Source organism: Leopardus geoffroyi, chromosome E1 (assembly GCF_018350155.1).
Source record: "Leopardus geoffroyi isolate Oge1 chromosome E1, O.geoffroyi_Oge1_pat1.0, whole genome shotgun sequence".
In the NCBI taxonomy this organism is placed as follows: Eukaryota; Metazoa; Chordata; class Mammalia; order Carnivora; family Felidae; genus Leopardus; species Leopardus geoffroyi.
In genome coordinates this window covers 11,237,215-11,264,762 of record NC_059330.1, presented here as the reverse complement: position 1 = coordinate 11,264,762, position 27,548 = coordinate 11,237,215, and the positions used below count along the sequence as shown (strand labels likewise).

At 48.5% G+C, this 27,548-nt stretch overlaps 1 protein-coding gene across 1 annotated transcript; it reads left to right on the top strand.

Moving 5' to 3' along the window:
- The first annotated feature begins 23 nt into the window (after positions 1-23).
- Positions 24-27,548, top strand: GID4 (GID complex subunit 4 homolog). Its single transcript, XM_045487606.1, has 6 exons — positions 24-545; positions 5,911-5,970; positions 11,291-11,398; positions 19,267-19,368; positions 21,349-21,479; positions 24,315-27,548. Exons 1-6 carry the CDS (start codon positions 357-359, stop codon positions 24,376-24,378), a joined length of 654 nt encoding a protein of 217 aa, XP_045343562.1. The 5' UTR covers positions 24-356; the 3' UTR covers positions 24,379-27,548.

Below are 27,548 nucleotides of genomic sequence, written 5' to 3'. Positions count from 1 at the left end.
GGCCGCTCGCGCACCCCGCCACGTGTTTTCTTCGCCCGCCAATGGGTGGAAGCGCCGCGTGAGCCTGTTCCCGCCCCCCGGGCGCGCCCGAGCCAATCGGAAGGGTGGTGTGTGTGCGAGGGCAAGTGGGGAGGGGGACTCAGCTCAGGACAGGGAGGCCCTGCTCGCAGGTCCCGGGGTCCCGGTGGCAGCCGGAGCGCTTGGTCCGCAGGCAGCGGGCGGGTGGTCCCCCCTCCGCCCCCACCCTGCGCGTGCGCGCCCCGGCCCCTCCCTCCCTGCCACCCCCCCTCGGCTCCCGCGCGGCGGCGGCGGTTCCTCTCCCCCTCCCCCCAGCCCTGGCTCCGGGGGACCCCGCGATGCCGGTCCGCACCGAGTGTCCCCCGCCGGCCGGTGCCTCGGCCGCCTCCGCGGCCTCGCTCATCCCGCCGCCGCCCATCAACACCCAGCAGCCCGGCGTGGCCACCAGCCTGCTCTACAGCGGCTCCAAGTTCCGCGGCCACCAGAAGAGCAAGGGGAACTCGTACGACGTAGAGGTGGTGCTGCAGGTGAGCGCCGGGCCGCGCCGGGCCGGGGCCCGAGGGCCTCCTCGCGGCGCTCACTGGCCGTGCCCGCCCCCGGCTCCTCGAGCCCGCAGCCGCGGACCAGGCCCTCGCCGCCGGGCCTCCTGCACCAGGCGCTTCACCCCCGGGACCTGCCCAGCTGGTGTCTCACACTTTCCAAGCCCCAACCCTGACCTGCCCCTCACACCGGAGCCTGTCGTGGGCAGCTCCTGGCCGACCCTGAACACTCTCCCAGACTCGAAGCCCGTGACCGGCCTGCCTGGGATCCGGAAGCCCCCTGTGACTGGCCACCCTCAGACCTGAGTCCTTCCTCCCCAGGACCTGTCGCCCCAAGATCAGCTCTCCCTCCAATCCCTCCCAGAACCTGAAGAACTCTCCGTTGGTTTCTCCTGCCTGGGAACCCTAGCCATGGCTGGGCCCTTGTCAAATTATCCCAGACTTGAGACAATCCTCCACCCCTCCCCTTTCCTCAGTTCCAGGGATCCTCAAACCTTGGGGCCCTCCTCCCGGGATTTCTTCCTTGGGAGAGCCTAGTGCCCCCTCAGACCTGGGAGCATCCTCCCTCCCTTAGCCCCTGAGCCTGAGAGCCCCCAATCCACAACTGATTCCTCGCTTCTGGTACCCCCTCAAGACCAGGCACTCACATCCTGGGTGCTGATGGGTGGAGCTCCTCCCAGTCTGTTACGATCTTGCCTCCTGGGGCCCCCCACTGCCCCCCCCCCCCCCCCCCCCCCCCCCCCCCCCCCGTCTCTAACTGGCGCAGGCAACCAGCTGCCGGCAGCCCCAGGCCTCCTGCTCTAGGCTTCTTCTCATGCTCCCTATCTCCGTTCTCTGGCCACCTCCAGTCCCCTCCCAGTCTCCCTGACCTGTCTCCCCATACCTCCCCAACCCCTACCTTCATCTTCCTTCTCCTTGGCTCCAGGGGACCCTCTTTCTATGGTCTTAACTTTTATCTACACAGCCAGGGCTTCCTCCCGGTGTCTGATACCCATGTGCTGGGAAATCGAACTCACCCAGCATTATCTCTCACACAGTATTTCCTTGCTGTCTCTCTACCTTCCCCCCCCCCCCCATCTGACCTGAATTTCTAAGTACCTGCTGCCAGCCCCTGATAGCTTTGGAGCTCAGCTTTACCCACTCTGGCCCTTTTCCGCACCTCACCCCTCTCATGCAAGTGGTAACACACTTGATATTTTTTCTCAGCCGGAGGAGGTCAACAGTAGTTATTACTCCTTTCTCTCCCCCTTCCCTGCAAAACTGTTCCTCCGTAGCTACCCCTGCCTGCCTCAGGACCCACTTTCCTCCTCCCTTTGCCCCCTTTTTTCCTTAGCCTGACGCCCCACCTCCTAGGCTGTTCCCCAAAGCCCCTCCAAACGTCTGGCCCCTTGAAAGGCCTCACAAGAGCTCTGAGGACCTAAGTGTGCCACCTTACTGCCCCCATGCGTGAGGACAGAACGTAAGCCGTGTCTTCCTTATGTGCCCTTGGCTCTTTAAAAATGTTAAATCTTAAACAGCCTCTCCTCTGAGCAAGTGGGTCTCCCACCCAAAAGTCACTGGGGATACATTTTCTTTTTGCTAACAGCAGGGCATCCTTAACCTCTTTTTTCTTACTGTTTTGTGGGAATCAACAGTTTCCTGTTTTTTCGATTGGGAAAACATCACGTTAATCGTATCTTTGGTCTGTAAACTTAAGTTGCTATCATGAGCCACGATATTTATTATAACTGAACAACTATTATGACTGAGCCATTCGTTCTCCATAATTAGATCTATGATAGGGTGATCCCTCTTCCCTTCTGCTTAAAATGTGAGAATTTACTATGAAGTAAAGGCTTTTTTTTTTTTTTTTTCTGCAACAAATCATAAAATTCTGGAAGTGAGATCCTTGGTTGTGGGTCATGTTTGGAATGATCTTGAATTTGCACCCATTGTTTCATTTGATGGTTTCCGAGGTGGTAGGGGACGACTTGGCAGGGTAGCTAAGTGTCAAAGAGAAGTTGTCTTTGGTTCTCACAGCAGCCACCCCCTTCTGTCATGGGTGTGTTGTTTCTGAAGTCTCGTCAGATGCCCATTTCCTCGCGAACCAGTGTACGTGGTGATTGAGTTGGCGCGTGACTGGTCTCAGGGTAGCCCAGAGCGGAAACCTGGCTGATGGCTGGAAGCCACTCCAGTAGGATGTCTTGACGGTGGGAGCGGTGGTCATGCCCAGGAATGCTGCCCTACTTCTGGGCTGGTGACCTGTTTGTCCATCATTGAGACAGTCAGTGGCATGTGACTTATTCCATCATCTGGTTTTACAGCCAGGACTAGTTTCTTAGACTCAGCCTTCTTAGAATACTTCTGCCTTTCATACCTGAGCCTCCTTCCTGCTTGCTTTCTTTCTTTCTTTCTTTCTTTCTTTTTTTTTCATAAGAGCTTTATTGAGATACAATTCACATATCATACAGTCCACCCAATTTAAGGCGTACAATTTCAGTAGTTTCTAGTAGAGTCACGCACTTGGGTAAGCATCACTGCAGTCTAACTTTAGAACGCTTCCATCACGCCCAAAAGAAGCACCACCCCTTAGCCGTCACCCCTTCTCAACTCTAGGCAGCCACTAATTTTATTTTCCCTAAGATCTGCTTATTCTGGCCACTTTGTATTAAACGGAGTCGCATGCTATGTGACCTTTTGTGTCTAGCTTCTTTCACCAAGTATAATGTTTTCAGCGTTCACCCATGTCATAGCATGTCAGTGCTTTATTAATTTTTTGGGGGGGTGCATAATAATGCATTGTATGGACGTACAACATTTGTTTATCCTTGGAGCAGTAGATGGGTATTTGGGTTGTTTCCACTTTTTGGCTCTTGTGAGTAGTGATGCTGTGAACATTCCTGTACGAGTTTTTATGTAGGCGCGTCCTCATTTCTCCTGGGTAGAAACCTAGGAGTGGAATGCGGGGTCCTATGGTAACTCTATGTTTAACATGTTAAGGAACTGCCAGACCGACGTCCAAAGTGCCTACGTCATTTTGCACTCCCGCCACCGGGCGATGAGGGTTCCAGTTTCTCCACAGCCTTGTCAACACTTGCTATTTATTTGTCATCTTTTTGATTGTAGTCATGCTAGTGGGTGTGAGGTGGTTATCTCATTGTGGTTTTGATTGGAATCTCCTTACTGGCTAACGATGTTGCACATCTTTTCCTGTGCTTTTTTGGAGCACTTTCTTTTCTTGAAATTCCGGTTTAAAGAGCTCCCCTAGACCTTCGTGAGATTCTGACTAGGTTTTTGTTGTTGCCGTTGTTACTTTGACGACTCTGTTCCTCCTCTGCCATCCAAAGAGCCAAGAGTAACGTGAAGGCCAGGGTCACCGTGACAGCATATTAAAAAGAGCAGCTGTTGGACACAGCTGTGCTGTCAGACTTCCTAGCCTAACGTTTGCCTTGTCATCCTTCCCATGGAGATGCTGGTCCGTCGTTTGGTGAAAGTTCTCTGCATCGTAGTGTATTTGAGTTCACCCACCATCACCAAGATCAATTGGGGCAGAATGGGAGAGACCCGTGGTTGAACGGAGGCCAAACTGCAATTCTGATTCTCAGGCACGTGATAATCCACGCAAAATGTTAGCCAATTTACAGTTCAGTTTTTAATCTCATTAGCAGGTATCCTGGCCATCTGATATCCTTTCCAGCAGCTGTGAAGCCCCAAACTATATTGAATTCAGTGAGAATTTGCATACGTGAAATTTAAGGCCTCATGTTAGAGCTGTGTGTCTTTTAATGAAAGTTCTTTGCTGAACCGTGTGAGTGCAGATCAGCCACTTTGGATGACGTCCAGCGCCGAGGCCCGGAGATGAGGATATTTTAAATGCTTGGGCGGTTTTCACATGGAATACCTTTGTCACCAGCACCGAACTGTGGGAGCGTTTTAGCTTTATCGAAGCCCATTTGCTTTGGTGCTGACCTCATCTGGCTGACTGCATTCATTACAGTTTTTAAAGATGGCCTTAGTATTTGATCTCTGGTGTAATTGGAAGTCGTTAAGTCCCCAGACCTGATAAACACCACAAGACTCTCCAAGTTGCTTAAAATGAGACCTCGCTTGACACGAAAATCTCAGCGTGCTGCAGCACCGGGGTGCTTTGTCTTGCTTTAATTCCGGGGGTTTGCTTTGTCCGTGAGCCCAACCAGCACGAAATCTGAAAATCTGCCTGTTGGGGATCAGTCCATCCGGATTTGGATGAAATGGCTCATTTAGGGTGCACTCAGCTGTAGGTAGCCATACCCTTTTCGGAATAGTTAAAAGAAGGGGTGAACCTGTCGTCTCAGGTTACAAGAAGCCTGGAGGTGGCTTGGTTCCAGACTGGCTCGTGCGGGGGCCCGTTTCCTTCCACGTTTCCGTGCCGCCATCCTTGGCATTTCCCGGCCTGTTTCCCCTCAGGGTCTTTACGTGGCTGCCCTGGGCATCGTGTGCAGGTTCTGCCACCGTCACGGGAAGAAAGAGAGCCTCTTTGGAAGCCCCAGTCTTTCCCAGCAGCACCCAGGAGACTTACACACATACCTGATTGGTCAGAATCGGGTCACTCACCCCTAAACTGATGACTCACAAGGGGACAGGGGCACGGGTTTGCCTTGCACCCATCAGGCTGATCGGGTCTTGTTGGGGCAGGGTAGGTGTCAGAACAGGATCTGGGCCCTGCCAGCATGGAAAAGTAGGTATTTGGTTGTAGGGTAGGTACCGGGCCATGTCGCAGCAACCCGTAATTGGTACATACTACACCTCAAAATCTATGTTGCCTGTTACCCCTGTTTATTTCAGGCTCCTAACTCTTCATCAGGAGACACAAGCATTCATGTATGAAATGGGCAGCGTGGCCCCTCACAGTATTTTCCATTCTGGGGTCAGTGTCTTGGTTCACAACTGCAATTTCTGCCAGAGAAGTCTTCCTAAGATGCCTTGCCGGGATATGCTGCCCATTTCGTAAAGAAATAATGCGGGATTGTGCTGAGTATAAATACGGGCGAGGAGTACATTTTTTAGACCAGTCGGAGACCTGTGTTGAGCGGGCCCACTGTTCCAGAAAGGCACTTTGGTCTCAAGATACTCAGCTGAAGGAGGTTGAGAGGGTCCTGAGATCAGGTAGCTTCTGAACAGGCACGGGGGCGGGGCGGGGCAAGGGGTGGGGGGGGGACTCACAAAGGTCTCAAAGGCAGGTGAGCTCTGGCCGTGCTAGGCGCCCACCAACCTCCGGGCCTCCCTCAGCCCACCTGGCCTCTGACGGCCGGGCACATGGTTTTCCGCAGCAGCCCCAGCTGGTCTCCCAGTGGTTCCTCCGTTTGTAATGAGGCTGTGTGTCCTTTCTTTCCAGCATGTGGACACGGGGAACTCTTACCTTTGTGGGTACCTGAAGATTAAAGGCCTTACTGAGGTAAGCACTCACTCAGACGAACTAGAACTGGAAGGTGGACCGCGTGCTCCTCGTGCTCAGAGTGTGAAGGGCCAGCAGTCAACTCTGAGGCCCGATTAAAGTGCCCTGTTAAGTGTCGTTCTCATACAGTGAGCTCAAAGCATGTGGTTTTCATGTGCCCTGTTGGAAAGTATACAGAGTCACAAATCTGTAGAAGTTTATAAATACATCGTGTTGTTACCAACACTGTTGATTTCATTTTTAATCCTTTTGTGGAAAAAAAAAAATGTGGTAAGAACATGGCTACCACCCTCCTCACCTGCCGTCGGAAGTTGTAAGGTTTCTAAGGCAAGCATTAATCCTTCCAGAGCCAAGGTCTTTGGAATTCCTTCAACCTTTTAGTTCACTGGAACAATGAAAAGTCATCATCCAGTTTCTAACAGGAGTAGCTGCTATGGAAATGTAGACTGTTTTCCTTTCCTTGAACCAACTTTTTAAATCTCAGAACTCCTGGGAATATAGAAAACAAGAAAGAGCATCCTTTGTTTTCCTGCTGGTGAGTAAACAGGAAGAAGAAGGAGGGGACTGGACTGGCCGCCTGACTCCACCGCGAGGGCCTGAGCCCGACCTGGCTGCAGAGCCCTGTGGCCTGATCAGTCCTCACTGTCTCCGTGACCCAGCAGTGTTGAGAAATGCTCCACAGAGCCATAGAAAGGTCAGAGTGACCTTGTTGCTTTTCCCTTTACTGGTGCCATGGCCTTAATAAGAATGAAAAATACCCGCTCTGTCTCCTCAAGGGCCTTATCCTAGTGGGAAAGAAAGAACGTAAGAGTAAGGGGTATAGACTATAGTATAATACAAATGGGGGGGTGCTAACTAAGGCACAGACCATCCTCTGTCTTGAAACCATCGTTTCCATCTCTTTGATTCCATCTGGTTCCGCTTCTCTATTGGAAGTTTGAGACTTTTCTATGAAGTCTGGTGTTGACATGAAAAGATAACTACTCCTCCCTTCTAGAACCTTACTCAAAGTAGTAGGGGTAGAAAATGAGGGCAAAATGAAGGATTCCAGCCTTTGAGTTTGCGGTAGAAGGAAACAAAGTGAATAGAGTATACCCAACTCGTACGACAGGCAGCCAGATGCATTCACTGAGCACAGAACACGAACACTTAACTTCATAAGGAAGCCAGCAACATCTGTCACCTGGAATGTTAGCACTGATTCTAAAACCAGCCACTCTGGTCATAGGAAGCTGCACGGAAATGGCAGGTAGCATTAAAAATCCCCAAACCGTGTACAGAAGTTCTGTGACGTTTCCATCAGGAGCAGGTAACCCTAACAAGGTGGGGGAAGCTCTGAGTCATGAGCAGCAGGCTCCCTGAGGAGCTGCTAGCTCGGCCCTTCGCTGGGGCCAGTTCGGGAAGGGGACTTAGGCTCGTGACAGGGATGAGGAGACCATCCTCCTGGCCAGTTCTTCCCGCCTGCGCACGAGCGGCCTCACAAGCACGTGGCCCCCCAGACTGGTCTGCGCCGGGTTGCGCAGCGGACTCAGGTGTGGCGCTCAAGTGGCATTGAATTAGAGAAAGGCGGCTGTGTTTCCGAGGCTCCTAGGACGTCAGGGTTCTTTGGATTTCATCTCTTTTAACAACCTTTTTAGTTGCTTCACTGACATACAGTTCACATACCACACAGGTCACCCATGTAAGATGCAGGGGGTGCCTGGCTGGCTCCATCAGAAGAACATGTGACTCCTGGTCTCAGGGACGTGAGTTCAAGTCCCGCGTTGGGCATGGAGCCTACTTAAAAAAAAATAATAATAAAACGTACAGTTCATTGGCTTCTAGGATAGTCATGGTGTGGTACAACTATAGACTCACCTTTGAAACTCTAAATCCAGTACGTGGTCACTGGACACGATCACTGAAATGCCAGAAAGGGTGAGGATTCTCTGAATGGCTTTATACCCGTATTCTAAAATACAGCTGTTCGTGCTTGTTTGCTTTAACATTTACAGTTGTTAGGATATCGAATATGTAATTGATTTTAATAAAACCATTTAAATGGTTGAGTTTTAGCCATAGTCTTCCTCGTGTACACCACATGGAAAATTAACTATTTTTTTTTTTAATTTTTTTTTTTTTTTTAACGTTTATTTTTGAGACAGAGACCGAGCATAAACAGGGGAGGGGCAGAGAGAGAGGGAGACACAGAATCGGAAGCAGGCTCCAGGCTCTGAGCCATCAGCCCAGAGCCCGACGCGGGGCTCGAACTCACGGACCGTGAGATCGTGACCTGAGCCGAAGTCGGAAGCTCAACCGACTGAGCCACCCAGGCGCCCCGAAAATTAACTATTAAGTTGGAGATCATTGGTCTCTTGGCTGCCTCACGTTCACGAACGAGCACAGTTATTACAAAGTTCGTGTGCCTTGTGGAAATGGAATCCCAGAATTGTGAAGAATGGGCGTCAGGTAGCATTTTCTTTGCAGTTCTGAGCCCGCCACCAGCAGAAAGAAGGGACATTTCTAGGGAGGCCCAGAAGCTGGCACAGGGCCTAGGAGCCCAGCCTTGGGAGAGTCACCGGCCAGGCCCTCCACTCACTCACTAGACAGGTTTGAAAGCTTCTGCTGAGCTTGTGCTAGACTTGCTCTGAGCCAGGCCAGGGAGATAGGTCACGCTAATCAAACTCAGCAGGACTGATGTATAAACAAGAATGCTCATTTACTCATTTCTAAAATGAGGTACGTGCACGTTCCAGAAGTCCTCTCTGACTTAGTAGCCAGTGGGTGTTAATCCCCCCAGAAGGCAGGTCTACACGGAAAGCCAGACCCATTACTGGAGAGTTTTTGGTGGGCCTGTTAACCGTGCGGGGAGTGGTTTGGACGACTTAAATGCCACGACTGCTAGGCCCACTGTAGTAAGCCCACGCCTGTTCTGGGGGTGACAGTGGGGGGTGCTAGCCATGTCTCTTCTCTCTGACTCGTTTTTTTGACGACCTTCCCGCAGACAGAGTTTTTCCTTTGAGTTTATACATTACCGCCACTTTGGCTGTAGTCAAGTGCTTAAATTTCCTGGTCCTGCCCTGAGAGATAGTTCGTGGTTTTGGTAACTTCTGTACATATTGACTCGCACACATTAGGCAGTGTTTATTTTATTTTAATTCTCAGAGTTCGGGGTACCTTGCAGTCACCCTCATCTACTGCCTGAGATATTTTTAGAGAGATGTCAGTACAGAATCAGCTCACTAGGAAGACTTTCTATTTGAACCATAAGTATTTTCTTCGTATTGTAAGAGGGCCCATTTATCATTTCCTTCTTTTCTCTCTGTGGAAGCTAAAAAAAGTTAAAACCTCAGAAAATCAATATGTATAGCTTTTCATTTAAAATCTCAAGCCTGGATGGCTTGCTTAGGTGGTTAGGCATCCGACTCCGGCTGAGGTCATAATCTCACGATTTGTGGGTTCCAGCCCTGCGTCGGGCTCTGTGCTGACAGCTCAGAGCCTGGAGCCCGCTTCGGATTCTGTGTCTCCCTCTTTCCGCCCCTACCCCGCTCGTGCTCTGTCTCTCTTTGTCTCTCAAAAAAGAAGAAACATTAAAGTAAAATAATTTAAAATCTCAAGTCAGGTACTGATACAGAAGTTTCTCCCTTAGCAGTTCTTCCTAAAACACATGAGGATAATTTATTTATACCTTTAAAATCAGGTTTCCATTTAGGAAATCTCCTCTTTAATTTCTTCACTCCGTATATATAAATACCTGAGCGAGGAACCCGGCCACCGTGTCGGGGGTAAAGGGTTGAGGTTTGGTGGGGGGTAGGGGCGTTATATATCTCAGAGTTCACTGTGAAGACAGCCGCCAGCCTCGGTGGTGGGTAGTGAAGCAGGCCCCTTCAGTCTGCTCCTGTGCGGGCAGGCGGCCATACTATTTCCTGGGAGCTGCTATCTCCTAGCGACGTCCCCAGCTACATCATGGCAGGCCAACCCAAGAGAAGTAGCAAAGCCATCGGAACAGATTCATTTTGTTTTATTTTATTTTATTTTATTTTATTTTATTTTATTTTTTATATAAAAAAATTTTTTTAATACTTATTTTTGAGAGAGGGAGAGGATGAGCTGGGAATGGGCAGAGAGAGAGAGAGAGAGAGGGAGGAAGACAGAGGATCCAAAGTGGGCTCCACGCCGACCACAGTGAGCTTGGTGCGGGGCTCAACCTCATGAGCCGCGAGATCATGACCTGAGCCGAAGTCAGACATTTAACTGGCTGAGCCACCCAGGCGCCCCAGAACAGATTGATTTTAAACACACGTAGATGTTTGATGCAGAATAAGAGGGGCATACATAGTGTCTGAAGAAGAAAGTGGGACCTCTAGTCCCAAGGACATTAAGACTGTAATCCATGGTTTGCCAGGCCACTGACCACCATTACCGTGCTTCCAAGAAGCACCAGAAGCTGGCAGGCTGGGCTGAAGGGTTGGTTAGTTGGTCAGTCAGTTGATTGGGTTTTACAAATGCAGAGAAATGGTGGACTTATTAAATTGTTAACTTTTTCTTCCATTAGTATTTTTCAGAATCTTTGGTGCCTTCTTCTTAGCAGATGAACAAATAGCAAATAAAATTGACAAAAGCATTCTAAGCACCCAGTTAGGATGACAGCTTATTTTTTCCCCATGTTTTGTTTTGTTTTTCCGTTGTGATTTTCCCTTGCAGACGTGATTTATGTATATTTTCCCTAGTATAAATTGCCTTAGTTCATATGATAAAATTAAATGTTACTCTAACATATCAAGTTATTCTTTAAAAAAAGAACACAAAACAACCACAACGACAACCAAAAAAAAAAAAAAACCACACAACACAAAAAACCCACTCCCCGGAAACCTGAAGAACGGGCACAGGAGACAAATGACTGAGCTAGTTTGAGAACCAGTGGGCATGGCGTCAGGGAGACTGAGCTGTGAATGCTGTGATTGTGGAGCCTCCTGGGGTGTTTTTCTTGGAAAGTAAAATCAACTTAGTTACCATCTGCTTTGTATCCTAGAATACTCAGAATTTACTTGTTCAGGTTCTTTTCGAGTGATTAGTACATAACAAACGAAGTCAGGGAAGGGTTCTCTGCTTCTGGCAAAGTTCATAACGTCCAAGAGACTTTGTGGGCACCTCCAATTCAAGCTGACTCCACAGCCATCGGCAAATCTCTGGACCTAACTCTGGGTTGTTGCTTAGCCAGTGTGACCATTTTTTCAAAGTCCTAGGAAGAAGTTAAAGAGCAAGGTTGATTTGTCCTTTGGGAAAGGTAAAAACTGCTGTTCAACATCTTGTTTTGGTATTTGGGTTTTTACCATAGGAGTATCCAACTCTCACGACCTTCTTCGAAGGAGAAATAATCAGCAAAAAGCACCCTTTCTTAACGCGGAAGTGGGACGCAGACGAAGACGTTGATCGGAAACACTGGGTGAGTAGGTGTTTGGTCCACTCTGGGCCGCCCACGCGCTGCCGGGAAGCCAAGAGACTTAGCTCTCGGGGTCTATCACTGTGCCCCGTCCTGCCCACCTGTCCACTGGGCTTCTCACCCCAGCTCCTGACGGACACACCCAGGCTCAGCTGAAGTACCATCAGGATGTCACCGGAAATGCCAGTGCCCCTGCTTTTCAGTGTCAAAAGTGGAGTATGTTCTAGCTCACCAGTAGGGAGCACTTGGAGACAACTCATCGTCACTGCCCTCAAGTCTTTTCATTGGCTTTCACACGAGTTGTTGTGTCTTCAAAAATCCATTTCTCTACCTGTCAAAATAGCCTTCCGGTTTAGCTGACCAGGGCGATGATGAATTTTGATTTAACACTAAATAGGGAAGTCCAATGTGCTCACCCTCTAAACCCACCAGAAATTCTTGTGTCAGTAATGAAGATTCTAGAACTCTTCGTGCTTCCCACTGCCACTCACACCCGGCTGTTCAAGTCTCTCCTGATTCTGGAGAAAACTCCCGACCGCAGACCCTCGTCTGGGTTAACATCACTATAGATTAGCTCCTTTGCTTATTAATGTTTCCTACTTGAGATAGGAAAGGAACATCTCTCAAATGTTGAGTTTCAGTTAAACTTAAGCTTTTAAAACCATTTTCTGGTGAACTACATGTTTTGACTATTGTAGCAAATAGAACTGAAAGTCAGTCATTTGCGTGATACTAGAGAATACTGGAGAATACTGCGTAATACTGCGTAATACTCTAGAGGATACTAGAGAATACTGTAATACTAGAGAATGAACAAGAGCCAAGTCTCTGGGGATTCTCAGTCGGGGGATCACTCAGTGGCTCAGTCAGTGAAGTGTCCGACTCTGGGTTTCGGCTCCGGTCATGACCTCACGGTTCATGAGTTGGAGCCCCGCGTCGGGCTCTGCGCTGGCAGCTCGGAGCCCGCTTGAGATTCTCTCTCCCTCTCCCTCTCTCCCTGCCCCTCCCTTGCTCGCTCGCTCTCTCTTTTTCTCTTAAATAAACTTGAAAAAAAAATACTCAGTTGGGGAGCCCGAGAGGCACATGGTCGTGCGGGCATCAGAAAGTGGTGGAGGGCTCCTCGGTGCCGACTGACCCCACCCTGCCCAAGGCTGGCTCTTCCTGCACGGCTCGACACTTCATGAGGTGGCTCCTTCCTCTCCCAGACAGTCCCCGTGAGAACGATCTTCCTGATCTTTCTTGTACCGAATGACAGCCTGTCTCCCATCCTGCTTTGTTTTCCAGATCAAATTGGTTCTGCAAAAAAGCAAGGTCTTTTGAGACTCTATGAAAAGTCAGTTTTAAGTTAGGTTGGCTACGAATTAAATACATAGAAAGTAACTCTTAATTTTCCAGACTTCCATTAGAATACTGGGAGATATCTGTTCCTACCTCTGTTAGGCTAAATTGAAATATTTTGAGTGAAAGAGCGTCTAAGAAGGCCTCCCTGGGTCCTTCCCGGCATGCTAGATGGGGGAGGACCAGGAGCTGGGCCTAAGGGCTCTTCTTCACCCAGCAGTCTGGTGACCTGTGCAGGACTCAGAGTCTCCCGTAAGTCTCCCAGCCCATGCAGGAGTCCCCGATGCCCACGTGGGGCTCCTGGAGCTCTGTACTGCAGCTCTGTCTGTCAGGGATTTGCAGCACCTGATGCAGGCCTGCCTCAGAGATATTGCAGGGTCCATTCCGGAACACTGCAACAAAGCAAACATTGCCATAAAGCAAGTCAAATGAATTTTGTTGGTTTCCCAGTGCATGTAAAACTTACATTTATGCAACACTGCTCTGTTAAGTATGCAATAGCATTGTGTCTAAAACAATGTACATACCTTAATTTTAAAGTACTTTATTACTGGGGCGCCTGGGTGGCTCAGTCGGTTGAGCGTCCGACTTCAGCTCAGGTCATGATCTCACAGTTTGTGAGTTCGAGCCCCGCGTCAGGCTCCGTGCTGACAGCTCGGAGCCTGGAGCCTGCTTCAGATTCTGTGTCTCCCTCTCTTTCTCTGCCCCTCCCCTGCTCATGCTCTGTCTCTCTCTGTCTCAAAAATAAATAAAAACATTAAAAAAAATGTTTTTTTAATTAAAAAATAAATAAATAAAGTATTTTATTACTAAAAAATGCTAACCATCCTCTGAGCTTTCAGCAAGTCCCAATCTTGCTGGTAGAGGGTCTTTTTTTTTTTTTTTTCGTTTATTTATTTTGAGAGAGAGTGTGGGGGAGGGAAGGGGCAGAGAGAGAAGCAAGAAGCATCCCAAGCAGGCTCCACGCTGCTAGAGCCAAACCTGATGTAGGGCTCAATCCTACGAATGGTGAGGTCGTGACCTGAACTGAAATCAAGAGTCGGATGCCTAACCAACTGAGCCACCCAGGCGCCCCACTGGTAGAGGGTCTCACCTGATGTTGATGGCTGCTGACTCATGAGGGCGATGGTTGCCAAAGGTCGGATGGCTGTAGCAATTTCTTAAAATAAGAGAACAGTGAAGTGTGCCTCATTGATTGGCCGACTCTTCCTTTCACAAACAATCTCTCTGTGGTGCGGGATGCTGTTTGCTAGCATCTGACCCTCAGTAGAACTTCTTTCAAAATTGGAGTCAGTCCTCGCAAACCCTGCTGAGGCTTCATCAACTGAATTCATGTAATATTCTAAATCCTTTGTTGTCATTTCAACAATCTTCATGGCATCTTCACCAGGAGTAGATCTTATCTCAGGAAACCACTTCCTTTGCTCACCCATCAGAAGCAACTCCTCATTCGTTCAAGTTTCATCCCGAGATTGCAGCCATCGGTCACGCGTTCAGGCTCCACTTCTGACCCTAGCTGTCTTGCCATCTCTACCCCGTCTGCCTCCACTGGAGTCTTGAATCCCTCAAAGTCATCTATAGAGTTGGCATCAACTTCTTCCAAACTCCCATTGATATTGATTGTTTGACCTCTTCCCATGAATCACAAATGTTCTTTCTTTTTTTTTTTTAAATCACAAATGTTCTTGATGGCACCTAGAATGGTGAACCCTTTCCAGAAGGTTTTCAGTCTACTTTGCCCACATCCATCAGAGAGACCACTATCTATGGCAGCTATAGTCTTACGAACTATACTTCTTAAATAAGAACACTTGAAAGTTAAAACTACCTCTTGACCCATGGACTGCAGAACGGGTGTTGTGTTGGCAGGCATGAAAACAACATTAATCTCACCATACGTCTCCACCAGAGCGCTTGGGTGACCAGGTGCATTGTCAGTAAGCAGGAATCTTTTTTTCTGAGCAGTAGGTCTTAACGGTGGGCTTTAAATATTCAGTAAACCATGTTGTAAACAGATGTGCTGTCATCCAGGCTTTTTTCTATTAATAGAGCACAGGCAGAGTAGATTTTGCATAAAATTTTAAGGGCCCGAGGATTTTCAGAATGGTAAGTGAACATTGGTTTCAACTTCAGGTCACCCACTGAATTAGCCCCTGGCAAGAGAGTCAGCCTATCCTATGAAGCTTCGAAGCCAGGCATTGACTTCTCCTCTCTGACCATGAAAACCCTTGATGGCGTCTTCACCCAATAGAAGGCTGTTTCAGAGTGTGGCCATCATCATGAGTTATCTTAGCTCGATCTTCTGGATAACCTGCCACAGCTTCTGCATCAACACTTGACATTTCACCTTTCACATTTATGTTATGGAGATGACTTCTTTCCTTAAACCTCCCAAACCAACCCCTGCTAGCTTCAGACTCTCCTTCTGCACTTCCTCACCTCTCTCGACCTTTACAGAATTGAAAAGAATCAGCCTTGCTCTGGATTAGGTTTTGACTTCAGGGAACATTGGGACCGGTTTGACCTTCTAGCCAGACCATTAACCCTTTCTGCACATTAGTAATAAGGCAGTTTTGAGGGGGCGCCTGGGTGGCTCTGTTGGTTAAGCTCCTGACTCCTGACTTCAGCTCAGGTCATGATCTCATGGTTCATGAGATAGAGCCCTGCAATGGGCTCTGCATGGAGCCTGCTTGGGATTCTCTCGCCCTCTCTCTGCCCTTCCCCTGTTTGTGCACTCTCTCTCTCTCCTCTCAAAATAAATAAATAAACAAACATTTAAAAATAAACAAACAAGTAATAAGGCTGTTTCGCCTTCTTATCATCCATATGTTCACTGGAGTGAACTTTTCCTTTCCTTCAAGAACTTTTCCTTTGCATTTACAACACGGCTGTTTGGTGCAAGGGGCCAAGCTTTCAGCCTCTCTTGGATTTCGACATGCCTTCCTCAACTAAGCTTAATTGTTTCTAGCTTTTGATTTCAAGTGAGACACGTGCAACTCTTCCTTTCCTTGGAACACTTCGAGGCCATCGCAGGCTTTTTAATCGGCCTCATTTCAGTATTGTTACGTCTCAGGGAAGAGGGAGGCCTGAGGAGAGGGAGACGGATGGGGGAATAGCCAGTGAGTGGAGCAGTCAGAACACACACAACATTTATCAGTTAAGTTTGCTGCCTTATATGGGCCCCCAAACAATTGCAATAGTAATATCAAAGATCTCTGTGGGGTGCCTGGGTGGCTCAGTCAGTTAAGCGTCCGACTTCGGCCCAGGTCATGATCTTGCAGTCCGTGAGTTCGAGCCCCGCGTCGGGCTCTGTGCTGACAGTTCAGAGCCTGGAGCCTGTTTCAGATTCTGTGTCTCCCTCTTTCTCTGACCCTCCCCCGTTCATGCTCTCTCTCTCTCTCTGTCTCAAAAATAAACGTTAAAAAAAAAAAAAAAAAAAAGATCTCTGATCATAGGAGTGCCTGGTTGGCTCGGTTGAGCAGCTGACTTCAGTTCAGGTCATGATCTCACAGTTCGTGAGTTTGAGCCCCATGTCGGGCTCACTGCTGTCAGCACAGAGCCTACTTTGGATCCTCTGTCCCCCTTCTCTCTCACCCCTCCTCTGCTTGCACTCTCAAAAATAAACATTAAAAAAAAAAAAAGATCACTGATCACAGATCACCATAACAAATAAAATAGTAATCAAAAAGCTTCAAATATTGCAAGAATCACCAAAATGTGACACAGAGACACAAATGCTGTTGGGAAAATGGCACCAATAGCCTTGCTCGATCAGGGTTGCCAAGAACCCTGGCAGTTTGTAAAAAAAATGCAACATTTGCAAACAGCAATAAAGTGAAGTGCAATAAAACCAGGACTGCCAGGGCCCCCCGGGTGGCTCAGTCAGTTAAGCGTCCGACTTCAGCTCAGGTCATGATCTTGTGGTTCATGAGTACAAGCCTGCATCGGGCTCTGTGCTGACAGCTCAGAGCCTGGAGCCTGCTTCAGATTCTATGTCTCCCTCCCTCTCTCCCCTTCTCCTCTCATGCTCTGGCTCTCTCTCTTTTTCTAAATAAACATAAAAAAAAAAAAAAAAAAAAAAACTGGACTCCCTATAAACTAGATTCAGAGGCACTGTATTATTTCATGCTCAGGTTTTCCTGAGTGATAATAAAGTTGGTATCATGGTGGTACCATAAAGTCCAGATTCCATAAACTTAATCTACTGAGGATAGAAATACATGTGTGACAAATTCTATGGGTTAATAATTCTGTATCTTAAATAAGTAGAAAAACAAAAGGAAAAAAATCATCTATAATAATAATACCAAAGCTAAAACAAGTATTGACCTCTTTTTTTTTTTTTAAATAAAAATAGGATCATGAGACACAATTTTGTAATCTATTTCTGGTGTCCCTTTTTTTTTTAATATATTTAATTTATTTTTTAAATTTACATCCAAGTTAGCATATAGTGCAACAATGATTTCAGGAGTAGATGCCTTAGTGCCCCTTACCCATTGAGCCCATCCCCCCTCCCACAACCACTCCAGTAACCCGCTGCTTGTTCTCCATATTTAAGAGTCTCTTCTGGGGGCGCCTGGGTGGCTCAGTCGGTTGAGCTGCCAACTTCGGCTCAGGTCATGATCTCGCGTTCCGTGAGTTTGAGCCCCGCGTCGGGCTCTGTGCTGACAGCTCAGAGCCTGGAGCCTGTTTCAGATTCTGTGTCTCCCTCTCTCTGACCCTCCCCTGTTCATGCTCTGTCTCTCCCTGTCTCAAAAATAAATAAAACGTTAAAAAAAAAGTCTCTTCTGTTTTGTCCCCCTCCCTGTTTTCATATTATTTTTGCTTCCCTTTCCTTACGTTCGTCTGTTTTGTATCTTATAGCCCTCATATGAGTGAAGTCATATATTTGTCTTTCTCTAATTTCGCTTAGCGTAATACTCTCTAGTTCCCTCCATGTAGTTGCAAATGGCAAGATTTCATTCTTTCTGATTGCCCAGTAATACTCCATTGTATATACATACCACATCTTCTTTATCCATTCATCCATCAACGGACATTTGGGCTCTTTCCGTACTTTGGCTATCGTTGATAGTGCCGCTGTAAACATTGGGGTGCATGTGTCCCTTCGAAACAGCATACCTGTATCCCTTGGATAAATGCCTAGTAGTGCAGTTGCTGGGTCATAGAGTAGTTCTGTTTTTAAATTTTTGAGGAACCTCCGTACTATTTTCCAGTGTGGCTGCACCAGTTTTCATTCCCAGCAGCAGTGCAAAAGAGATCCTCTTTCTCTGCATCCTCGCCAACATCTGTTGTTGCTTGAGTTGTTAATGTTAGCCATTCTTATAGGTGTGAGGTGGTATCTCATTGTGGTTTTCATTTGTATTTTCCTGATGATGAGTGATTTTGAGCATTTTTTCATGTGTCGGTTGGCCATCTGGATGTCTTTGGAGAAGTGTCTGTTCATGTCTTTTGCCCATTTCTTTGCTGGGTTATTTGTTTTTTGGGTGTTGAGTTAACCCTTTATGTGATACGTCGTTTGCGAATATCTTCTCCCATTCCGTCGGTTACCTTTTAGTTTTGCTGATTGTTTCCTTAGCTGTGCTTTTTATTTTGATGAGGTCCCAATAGTTCATTTTTGCTTTTGTTTCCCTTGCCTCCAGAGACGTGTTGAGTAAGAAGTTGCTGCGGCCAAGATCAGAGAGGTTTTTGCCTGCTTTCTTCTTGAGGATTTTGATGGCTTCCTGTCTTACGTTTAGGTCTTTCATCCATTTTGAGTTTATTTTTGTGTATGGTGGTCCGGGTCCATTCTCCTGCATGTCGCTTTCCGGTTTTCCCAGCAACACTTGCTGAAGAGACTGTCTTTGTTCCATTGGCTATTCTTTCCTGCTTTGTCAAAGATGAGTTGGCCATACGTTTGTGGGTCCATTTCTGGGTTCTCTATTCTGTTCCTTTGATCTGAGTGTCTGTGTTTGTGCCAGTCCCATACTGCCTTGATGATAACCGCTTTGTATACATCTTGAAGTCCATCTGGTCTCCTTTTTTAAAAGAAATTAATCGTATATTACCCACTTCCTGTTTCTTCTTCACTAGCTGGCCCCAAGCCACTCTACTCTGTCAGAGGACCCCACTCTAGTAAGCCCTCTCTCCCCCTTCGGTGAGACATGCTGGCTCTCAGTTGTTCTGCATGACTCTTGTTGCTACTGTTGACTCCCTTACAGAGATGTCACTGGTCATTCCTGGCTTTGTGCAAAGGTGTCCTGAGAACGGGCCCCCAGAATAGCATCCATTCCCAACCCGGGGCCTTTTCTCAGACAACATGAACTAGGCAGGCATAGTCCCATGATGCCTCAGCTGGAGTCCAGCTCTGATGTCACTGGTGGGGACCTTGGGCTCCCCTTCCAGGCCTCGGCCTTTGCTGCTCTGGTCAGGCCACCTCCAGCAACTGGCACGCGTTTGCAAAGGCAGTCGCCGCCGGACACAGAAGGGTCGTTCTGACACCAGCCTCTCCCTCCGTAGATCAGTTCTCATGCTGTGTCTTTTGCTTTCAGGGCAAGTTTCTGGCTTTTTATCAGTATGCAAAATCATTTAATTCAGATGACTTCGATTACGAAGAGCTAAAGAATGGAGATTATGTCTTCATGAGGTGGAAGGTAAGGCCCCACCCCAGGCGGTCTTCTGGCTGTGCCAGTGCCTGCATTGGACCCACCGCCCCATCTGCCCTGTCCTCATGCGGTGCCTTTAACGCTCACGGAAAGCGGGCACAGCTCCAGGCCACGCTGGCAGACTGCTGCCCTCCCAGATGGTTTCTCTTTGGTTAAACTGTTTGGTGGTCAGCTGACGAATTCGTGGCTAGGGGGTGGTCCCCCTCGGTACCTTTGACCGTCCAGGTGGAGTCCTCCCAAGTGTCCTGTGGATTCAGGGGAGAACCAAAGTCAGTCACCCATCACCTCCGGTTCTCAGCCACAGGCTGCGACACCCCCTTAAGGGACCGTTCCCTCACCACGTCCTTGCTGAAGGCTCGGTGCTGTCTCAGCTTGTCTGGTTCCCTCCAGCTCAGGAAATGAGGGACCAGGAATGGAATTTGGGTTTTCCACTCACCAGCCCTCAGAGAACTGCATCTGGCTGGACTCGATAGATTGGCTTTGGGGCTGACAAGGCTTTTGTGTTCCCTGTTTTGATAGCATGGTATTTACTGTGTTCCAGCTCCAGGATAGCACAGTCATGAAGCCAGTTTGTGAAATCACTGTGTGAACAGACACCCACTTCCAACCCCTGGTCCCCAGTCTGAGGGGAAAAGCCGTTTTGTCTTGAAATCTTGCCAGCTTTCCGAAAAGCCAATCATTTAGAGTAGTGATTCCCAGTCTTTTTTTTTTTTTTTTTTTTAGTATTTATTTTTGAGAGAGAGAGAGAGAGAGCACGCGAGCGAGCGGGGAAGGGGCAGAGAGAGAGTGAGACGCAGAATCCGAAGCAGGCTCCAGGCTCTGAGCTGTCAACACAGAGCCCGACATAGGGCTCGAACTCATGGACCGTGAGATCATGACCTCAGCCAAAGTCGGTCACTTAACCGACTGAGCCACCTGGGCGCCCCAGTGATTCCCAATCTTTAGCTTGTATAGCTAATTTTTTTGGGGGGGTGGGGGGGGATCATCACTTTCTGAGTGGACGCTTGCCAGGCGTGGAGAGTCAGAGCGGGGTCCTGCCCTGTAAGCTTGCCATCTAGTGGGAAGTGTGCCAGTGAAATAACATGTTGGAAGAAGTATCCTCCAAAGTTCTTATTTTAAAATTAATTTTAAAAACTACCATTCAGAGGTTTAGGAAAGGAAAAGATGAGAGTGTTTTGGAAAAAAAAAAAAAAAGAGTTGAGCACCTGGGTGGCTTGATTTTGGCTCAGGTCATGATCTCGAGGTTTGTGAGTTCATGCCCCACATCGGGCTGTGCACGGCCAGTGCAGAGCCTGATTGGGATTCTCTCTCTCCCTCGCTCTCTTCCCCTCCCCCACTCTCTCTTTCAAAATAAACTTAAAAAAAGAACTTCTCAGGGTGACTCACTGTGGGCCTTCAGGAGACCTCCTGGGGCCTTGGGGGCACCGACTTCATCTTACTGGGACAGTAGGTCCTTTCAGCTTGACTCTAGCCAGAGATAACAAGCTTGCCTCTTCCCAAGGTGCTGTTCTGATGGCTGTCGCCAAGGCGTAGAGCTTTTTCAGGGGGTGTTATGGGGTGATCTGCCCTCAGAGTGAAGTGACTTGCTGTTCTAGAGGTGATCAGGAACCTAGCACCAGTTCCTGGGGTGGAGCAGAGAATTTCTCTCCCTGGGTGGTTCTGTCTATGGGCTCTGAAAGGTAAGTAGGTATCGATTCACTTACGAGATATGTAGACCATAGGACCTTCTCTTCACTGCTGATCTCAGTGAGCTCAAGACACAGGCTCCTGTGTTAGCATCTAGAATACTTGAGCAACACACGAATGCTATTGGCAGGTTGGGTTGAAACGCACATGTTGGCCATTGTCCAGCAAGTCTGGGCAAGGCTGTGTGACAGTGGAACCTTAGAAGCACCTGGAGGCTAACAAGGAACGCCAGAGGTGGCCGGGCCACACTGTCTGTTACTAACCTCCTCCGTCTGTGTGCAGGAACAGTTCCTGGTCCCAGACCACACGATCAAAGACATCAGCGGTGCTTCCTTTGCTGGGTTCTATTACATCTGCTTCCAGAAGTCGGCAGCCTCCATAGAGGGCTACTATTACCATAGGAGTTCAGAATGGTAAGGAACCCCAGAGGCGCAGGGGGCGGCTTGCTGCTGTCCCCCTGGCTCTTCCTTGGCTTGCCAAACCAAAAGAAGACCTCTCCCCTGTCTCTGCATAGCTTTCATGCTCTGTCTGCATGCAGAGGGCCTCTCCAAGCGATCTCAGTTGCTGGTATAGGGGCTCCTGTCCCTCTACACGGAGCAGAGTAAACAAGATGAAAGTGAAGTGCTAGATAAAGGAACTCATTGCTGACAGCTCTCAAGCAGTTCTGTATTATCAGCAATGTTTCTCCCAATCTTGCTGCTCTTGTATTTCCTCCCAAATTTAATCAGTCACTAAAATGTAAAATCCAACTATGAATTTTGCTGGGGTGAATTTTGCTGTCAGCAGCCTTTTCGATTTTGTGGTCACATTCCTCAGATGCTGGCCCCACATGCACTTGATCTCGGTCTGGTGACCTAGGGTCCCCCCGTGGAGCTGGCAGTCCTGCCCTGTGTCTCACCTGAGGTGAAGGACTGAATGCCACCTCAGGAGCTAGCTTTTGTCACCTCTTGGGGGGAATCTTCTGCCTCCTCGCTGCTTCTCAAAGCACCTGGCTGTACCTGAAGAAGGAACCATATCATAAAATACCTGATTTCCTCTCTGAATGTAGAGACCCCTCATTCCCTTCCAAATTTTTCACACTTCGGTGACTTGTAAGTGATGCCACCCCAGCTTGACTCAAATTCCTTGTTCAGTGGCAGCACAGTGATACCTGCAAATACGTGCCCGTGGCTCAGTGCAGTCTCAGTGCCTCTGAGAGCCACAACTCGTAGGGTTTCAGTAGTTGTTCAGTTTTCAAATGAGTTTTCAAAACATGTTATATCCTGTTTTAAATGACAGCTTTTGAGATAATTCACACACTATTTGGTTTGCTCATTGAAGCTGTGCATGTCAGTGGTCTGTGCAGCCATGACTGCAGTCAATTTTAAAACATTCTCATCGCCACAGGGAGAAACCCTCGTACCCCTTGACCATCAGCCCGACTCCCCATCCCCTCCTGGCCCTAGGCAACCACTAATCTACTTTCTCGCTGGGTGGATCTGCCCGTTCTGGGTATTTTATGTAAATGGGACCATACACTGTGTGGCCTTTGTGTCTGGCCTTTGAAGCTTCAGCCTTGTTACAGCAGGTGTCAGCACTCCCCATTTTTATTGCTGAATAACTTTCCATGGTCTGGATCCACAGTAGCCCCTCCTTATCTGCGGTTTTGCTTTCCGGGGTTTCGGTTACCCGCGGTCAGCTGTAGCCCAGAAGCAGACGATCGTCCTCCTGACAGTGTCAGAAGGTCAGTGGTAGCCTAACAGCCCGTCACAGCGCCTCTGTCATTCTGTGTTTCGTCTCCTCCCGCACCCATTTCGTCATCTCACATCCTCACGGTACAATAAGGTATTTTGAGAGAGAGCCCATGTTCCCGTAACTTTTATTGCAGTATATTGTTATAGTCGTTCTATTTGCTGACTAGTTATTGTTGCTAACCCCTTACGGTGCCTAATTTGTAAGTTGTACTCTGTCACGGGTATGTATGTGCAGGAAAAACCATACCATACGTACGGGGCTCGGTACCATCCACGGTTTTCGGCATCTGCTTGGGGGTACCGGAGCGTATCCCCCACAGATAAGAGGGGCGGACCACTGTACCACATTTTCCTTCTCTGTTCATCAGTTGCTGGGCACTTGGGTCGTCTTCACCTTTTGCCTGTTGTGAATAATGCTGTTGTGAGTGAGGGTGTGTAAGCATCCGAGTTCCGGCTTTCAGTTCCTTTGGGCAGATACTAAGAGTGGAATTGCTGGGTCATATGGGAATTCTGTAACTTTTTGAGGAACCACCTCCCTGTTTTCCAGAGCAGCTGCACCCTGGTACGTTCCCACCAGGGCCCAAGGGCTCCAGTTTCTCCACATCATTCCCAACGCTTGTTACGATGTCTTTACAATTACAGCTCTCCTAGCGCGTACGACATCTGCAGGTGTCTTGTGGTTTTGATTCACATATTCCGATGGCTAATGCATAATCTTTTCTTGATTTTTTGTTTTGTTTTGTTCTTTGCTATTGTTGAGAAATAAACTGCTTGTTCCTGTGCTCCTCCTCACTCTTCTGTGAAACAAGTAAGAGGAGAGCTGACGTCTACCCCATCAGCTCTGATTGTCCCTGGGGGTTATCATCCCCTTTTGTGGATTGTCCCGGCCGCCGTTTCCCCTTCATCTGCTTAGCTCCTCGGAGCAGCCTGCCGATGGGGCAGAAACATACACGTCAGAGCTCTGATGTTCTCAAAGTCTAATAGCCGTGTCTAGGGAGGCCAGAAAATGAAGCCAAAGGGTCAAATAAGATTTACGGTTAGCGAGGAAGTTCTCTCTTCCATGGCCTGTTTGCATTGCATGAGAAGTGGGGTGTGCCTGTGTTACCCACGAAGTCCCGAGGGTGCTCCAGCCTGACACACAGGGGAGCTGAGGCGCTGGCCGTGGGAGGCCGGGCAGCGTGGCAGGTGAGGATGAGGCCCGGGGCCTCGGTCTGCATCTCTCGCACAGCGTACTCCGCCTCTCCTTTTACAAGATGTACCATGGTTGCTTCATGGTCAGAGCAAAAGGGAAAGGCCTAAAAACAGCTCCTCTTACCCCCATTTGGGAGGATTAACCAAAGAAACAAATAAAACCAGAGTTGGTTCAGCTGACGAGATCTGAGATGAATTTGCGTTCCGGTCCTAGAAAGTGGCCCGTCAGGCGCTCTGGTGGCAGGGAGGGAGTTTTGGACATCCTTTGTTTGGTTTTCAGGATGCTCAGACTGCCTCCCGTTTCTCTCTTTTCCCACATTGCAGGTATCAGTCACTCAATCTAACTCACGTTCCCGAACACAGCGCACCCATCTACGAGTTCCGGTGACAGCGGTTCAGAGCAGGAACCAAATAAAACTGAACTTGGCAAAAAAAGAACTCTGCCAAGAAAATCATGTACCTGCCAGAACCAGGAGAACGTGTGTTCCTGTTTCTTCACGAGCAGACTCGCATCAGAAAGCATGAATGTTAACCCACAGAATCCAAGGAGCATGGCCAACCAACGGCAGGTGGAGGGAGTGTTCTCTGTGCTTCCTCCCTCTCTGTGGCAGTTTGGTCTTAATCTGTTGTAAGCTACCTTAAATGCACTTTTCCTTCCTGCACAGCTAACTTCTGTATCACTGAAAGGCCCATTCCTTCCTCCGTCCCCACCTCCAGCCGAGCAGAAGGTCAGCCCCCCAGTCACCCTCAGCCTTGGTGCTCAGTGGTCTCGGCCCAGGCCCCAGCCCTGCGCCCCCCACCCCCAGTTGCTCAGTCCGGTAGCTCAAGAGAAGGCAGAGCCCCAGCACACGTGTGCCGCCCCCCCCCCCCCCCCCAGAGCTCTGCGCAGGGAATCGGTGACCAGCAGCACCCACCAGTGAAACGTGAGGCGGAGGCCGATTGCTTAACGGGGTCCGCTGGCACTGCCCAGCCCTGCAGCGGTCACGCTAAGCTAGTCAGTGGCTGCCAGGTTCTCTGGGCCTGCCATCGGGGATCACTAAATTGCAGGCTTCCAGATCCCTGGCAGGAACGGATTCCAGTCCTGCTTACTCAGCACGTTTGCTCCAAACTTTTGAACTTGAGGGCAATACTAAACTTAAAAAAAAAAAGAAAAAAGAAAAAAAAAAGAGTTTTTTTATTACAAAATTATTTTTATGGTCCCTTTAACAAGGACCCTATGGCAAATGCACAATTATTCAGAATTACATTTTTATCGTTTTCACATTGAAAACAGCAAATGTTGACTTAGTAATTTTTATACCTATATCTATATGTAAATGTATATTTAATCAACCAGCAGTTTAAAACTAGTCATCCTGGTACAAAAGTTTTGCAGCATTGCATAAATTCTAGTGCTAAACTTGAGAGCTGTTTTTTGGGGCCAGTTTAGCATTTGTACCTCCTCCTTTTGCTACTCAGAACAGCAGTGCTTCGTGGCGACCTTTTCCGTCAAGCAGAAGGGGCCGTCATTCTCCTAAAACAGCAACTCTAAAATGTTGGGGTGGGGGAGGGGCGGGAACACGAACACGCTCGAAGAACTCAAGGCTCACGTGCCAAAGTGTGTGTGGGGGTGTGGGGTTGGGGTGGGGTGTGGTTTTGGGTGGGGGGGGGAGTTGTTTTTTTTGTTTTTTGTTTTTGTTTTTTAATGTTTAAAAAGCTTAGTAGGTTGGCATCAGTTGTAGACCGCAGAGACAGGCCGGGCTTTGGGGGGCATCGCATTTGCTGGCGGTTTACGAGACTCACTCAGAACACAAGACAGAAAGCTACAGCCCACGGGAGCACAACCAGCTGCGAGCTGCAGATCCACGGGCGGTGTAAGGAAACACAAGGCCCTTCGGTCTAGATGAGCGGTGTAGGGAAACGCTTTATTCTTAACAAGTGACTTTCCTTTTGACGACACATGTACTGTATGTTACTGAGACTGAATGTCGGGGAAACCTTAGAGGAGAAGTACTTGGGATTCTAGTCAGTGGGCATCGGGACACCTAGGATGCGTAGTCCTAAGGCTTTGTACGGAGGTGAGACCAACCCATCTGGTGAGGCCAGGGTTTTGGAGCCCCAAAACGTTGCCCCGGTGACTGCAGTGGAAAAATGATTCACGTCCGTTCCCAGAGACGAGTCAAATGTTTTCTTGATTCTGAAACTCCAGAAGGCATCAGGACGGCTGGCTCTGGTCACACCAGCTGATGGCAGAGTACCGAGGAGACCGCGCTCGCGTGGCCTCAGTTTAGCTGGCAGGCGTCGCTTGACAGTAAAAGGAGACTGTGGGGCCGTGCTGGCTTTCCCTGGCCACACGGGCCGGCCATTTCACCCCAGATCCCCTCTCACGGCAGGCTCCTAAATCTTGCCTGAGTTTTGCAAGCTCCTTGAAGGATCTAGGCCCCGTTCAGAACCCAACGAGGGGTGAGCTCATCGGGGCCCTGTATGTGTGGCTCAGAGGTCAGCCGGCCAGTCAGCGGGCAGGGAAGGCCATTTGGAAACGCTGCTATTGTTCAGCTAGCCAAATGGGCCAGGTCCTGTTGGGGGATTTCTTCCTCCCTCCCTCTCTTAGCTAGGTAATGAAGTTGTACCGGGGAAAATCAAGTGATACCTTTGCTAGATCTTTCGGGCACATCCGAGATGAAGGTTTGCTTGCGTAAAAATCTGCCCATTGAGGACAGGGAAGGGATTACCTGCCCACCTCCTCTTAGTAATTCCCAAAGAATCCACGTCAACTCCTCCTCTTTCTCTCGGTTCCCCAAGGAATGTTGGGGATCACCCCCCTCTGTGGTTCTTCTTTCCTGAACCTCCTCCGTGGTTTACGTGCCTCTGGTACTCTGTGCAATAGTTTTGGCTGACGCTTGTGTTCATCACTAAGAAATCAGTGCAGGATGCAGATTTTCTACCGTCTTCCTCCGCCCCACACAAACCTGCCATGAGGTAGGATCCTAGGGATTTGGCTGTTCTTTCCACTGCTCAGAAAGCTTCCATTCTGTCCCCCCAGCCTCGTCTCTCCTCTGTGCTGGAATTATCCCTCCCCACCCACCCATCCTCTCAAACTTTACAGCATTTCAGCTGCAGCCCCAAAGTAACTAAGCAAGCCTTCACATGAAGTAGAAAGTCCCATCTGTGTGCTGGTTCTGTTGATAACGTGGAAATCACAAACTCCAGGGGAGCAAAGGGGCTTTTCAACGTCTTTTGCTTTCAGAAACAGGGAATTTATATTCTAAGGCCTTGAATTGATTTTTTTTTTCCTCATAAAATAGTCTGATAAGCTAATTTTTAAAAAGAAATGCCATTAAGTATGTTGCATTGTGGTTTAAAATTACTAACAAGTTCTGGGAAAGAAAAATATTTGATTTTGAATCTTACATGTTTTTAAAAATTAGATTTGAATGGGCACAAAGTATGAATATTTTGTTTCTTTAGGGAGGGAGGACATGTGGAAAGGGTTTGAGGGTCTGGGATGGGAGAAGTATTTTGCAGAGCTATCAATGTCCAAATAATTTTTAAAAAATAATAAAGGTATTTAAGCAGTGA

Excerpts from the sequence above, each read along its gene's own strand:
- GID4 (XM_045487606.1), top strand. The coding sequence starts at position 357 with ATGCCGGTCCGCACCGAGTGTCCCCCGCCGGCCGGTGCCTCGGCCGCC. Across the intron at positions 11,399-19,266 it reads ACGTTGATCGGAAACACTGG|GGCAAGTTTCTGGCTTTTTA; the intron begins GTGAGTAGGTGT and ends TTTTGCTTTCAG. Across the intron at positions 21,480-24,314 it reads TACCATAGGAGTTCAGAATG|GTATCAGTCACTCAATCTAA; the intron begins GTAAGGAACCCC and ends CCCACATTGCAG.